At 43.0% G+C, this 2500-nt stretch overlaps 1 protein-coding gene across 1 annotated transcript in view; it reads right to left on the bottom strand.

Moving 5' to 3' along the window:
• Positions 1 to 2500, bottom strand: part of fbn1 (fibrillin 1) — a gene marked incomplete at its 5' end in the record, with an annotated part of 69504 nt that overhangs the window by 30449 nt on the left and 36555 nt on the right. Inside the window, 3 exon segments of the mRNA XM_053678213.1 lie at positions 264 to 332; positions 471 to 638; positions 1210 to 1332. Of these exon segments, the coding sequence (XP_053534188.1) occupies positions 264 to 332; positions 471 to 638; positions 1210 to 1332 (360 nt within the window).

Genomic DNA, 2500 nt, shown 5'->3' with positions numbered 1-2500 from the left:
TCCAGTCATTATGGCTGTGGGGGCAAATAAAATTACACCAAGTAGGGCAGGGGCTGCCTCTGTTTACTGCACCCTCAACAGATGACTTTCATAAATTATTGGCACCCTGTGTGGATTCCTCACAGCCTGGTGATTGTGTTGGTATTACAGAGAGCTTCGACTGTGTCATATATTTTTCAGACAGACTAATGTTTTCCATTGATGTGAGGTTCATTGTGTGTGTGTGTGTGTGTGTGTGTGTGTGTGTGTGTGTTTAACCTTACCCTCCACTATGACTGTAATTGGGTTGGGTCTAAAACCCTCTCCACCGGGACACAGATGTTTATACCCAGCTGGCATGGTGGACAAGAAACAAACACACTTTGTTACATAACCTTTCCACTGAGCAATTGTGTGTGTGTGTGTGTGTGTGTGTGTGTGTGTGTGTGTGTGTGTGTGTGTGTGTGTGTGTGTGTGTGTGTGTGACTCACAGGAGTTAAGTGGTGGACAGGCCTCACATGGATTTCCCCACCCCTGTCCTAGCGAGCAGCAGCAGGAGGCTTTGGACACCCCCACACCAATCTCATTGGAACAGTCCAAACTCTCTGAAGCGTCGCCACGGGAACGAACGTCAAGATAGCAATTCCCAGAACGAGTGTCTGAAATGGGAAAAATAGAAAAATGTGAGTGGGTGTGCGTTCCCAATAGTTCGTGATGACATCATCGCATATGGTCACGGGCTGCATCCCAAAATGTCAATAGTACCTAGAGTAGTGGACTATACCGACTTACCTTGATCATGTGACCTCACACCTAGCTTTTCTTTCGCTTTTCACTCGTCTCAGGGTAGTGCTTAGCATGAAATGCTGGTTTAATGCTGCCTTCACATGCTCTCTGCATCCTCCTATTTCCCACAAAGTGTTCATGTGCACCACTAATGAACCACTGGCATGATTTATTTTGCTACCTTCCTCCTTTTCTAAAAACTTACAGTACATAAGCAGTGGTTTGAGATGTAAAAACTAGCTAAAATGATGTCACGTATTAAATCAAGTTCAGGAACCAAGTCACTCAGCTACATCACAGCACGCTAAAATGAAACACTTCAGTTTGTAACCTAAGATTTGTCTCTATAACAGAAATGTAAGATTTAAAAATCATGTTCTTCAGGGAACGTCAGCTCATAAAGCTCCGTGTGACGTTACAGTGTGTGTAGTTTTGGTTTCTCACCCACGCAGCCGACTCCTGTAGGATTGAGCTGGAAGTCGGGGGGGCAGTTACAGATGTAGCTACCTAGAGTGTTCACGCAAAACCCGCTGATACACGTGGTGGGGTCTGCACACTCGTTTATATCTGAAACACACAAACCCAGACACGTTCAGTGTTTCATTACGTGCTTATTCTCCACCATTCTCCAGCAGCAGCATCTGTGTTGTTCAGGCTCTCCAGGATTTTTCATTCATCTATCTATCCTTCCATCCATCCAGGGGTGCTCTGTCCATCCCTTTATCCCTCCATTCCTCCGTCCATCAATCTTTCCACCCATCTCTCCATTCCTCCATCTGTCCATCTATCCATCCCCCAAACCATCTCAGGGTCTCCGCAGTTTAAATGACTCTTTTGTTTATATTTTGGGAGTCAGAACTAATGGAGTTCATGATTCAGTCCCTCCAGGATTTCACCATTTTGCAATCATAGAAATTAACGTAAAATCAAGGAAATGCCACAATATTCAGAGAGCTCGCAATTTTTCAAAATTACCGCCGATTTTTCACAGATTCGGGCCGAGACGTCATCAGAACGTGCGTTCACCCAAAGCCCTCTTCCATTCACGTACATCGAACACAAGTACAGCTAAAAGCTCTCATTTACCAACAAACATCGCTGTGAAAGTGCGCAGAACTTTTGGTTTCTTTTGTGCGGAACTGCTATTTAATGTGACAGCTTTACAGCTCACATATTTTACCATAAATATGAATATGATTGATATATGACACGGCTTGGTAAATCATATAAGCTAATGTATTGCACTAGTTTGAGGCAGTTCACTTTTTATGTTGAACTGTTTTGGTTTAAAATGCCATAACTCAATAAATGATATACTGTCTAATATTTATTTATATTTAGTAAACATTGCCTTAGTTTGCCACGCACATTTATGTAGCTCTTGGGTTTCTCTCTGAGCATTGATCTTGGACTGAGTTTTGCAGGGATGCCCACTCCTGGGAAGATCGGTAGCTGTCTTGCAGGCTCTCCATTTGTAAACAATCCTTCTCACTGTAGATATGGTGAATTTCAAATTGTTTGGCGATGGCCTTATAACCCTTTCCAGACTGATGAGCACCAATAATTGTTTCTCTGAAGTCATGGCTGATGTTCTTTCTTCTTTACATGATGTAGACACACATGTGAGTGGTCCAGAACACCAAACTGCCAAAAGTTCTGCTTTTATAGAGCTACTCACACTTCATGATGATTAATGAATCTTGCTTTCATGAATAACACCTGGCTGCTAATTACT

This window comes from Ictalurus punctatus, chromosome 4, assembly GCF_001660625.3.
Source record: "Ictalurus punctatus breed USDA103 chromosome 4, Coco_2.0, whole genome shotgun sequence".
Lineage (NCBI taxonomy): Eukaryota > Metazoa > Chordata > Actinopteri > Siluriformes > Ictaluridae > Ictalurus > Ictalurus punctatus.
Note: the sequence above shows the minus strand (reverse complement) of the source record. Positions and strands in the feature narration are given on the sequence as shown.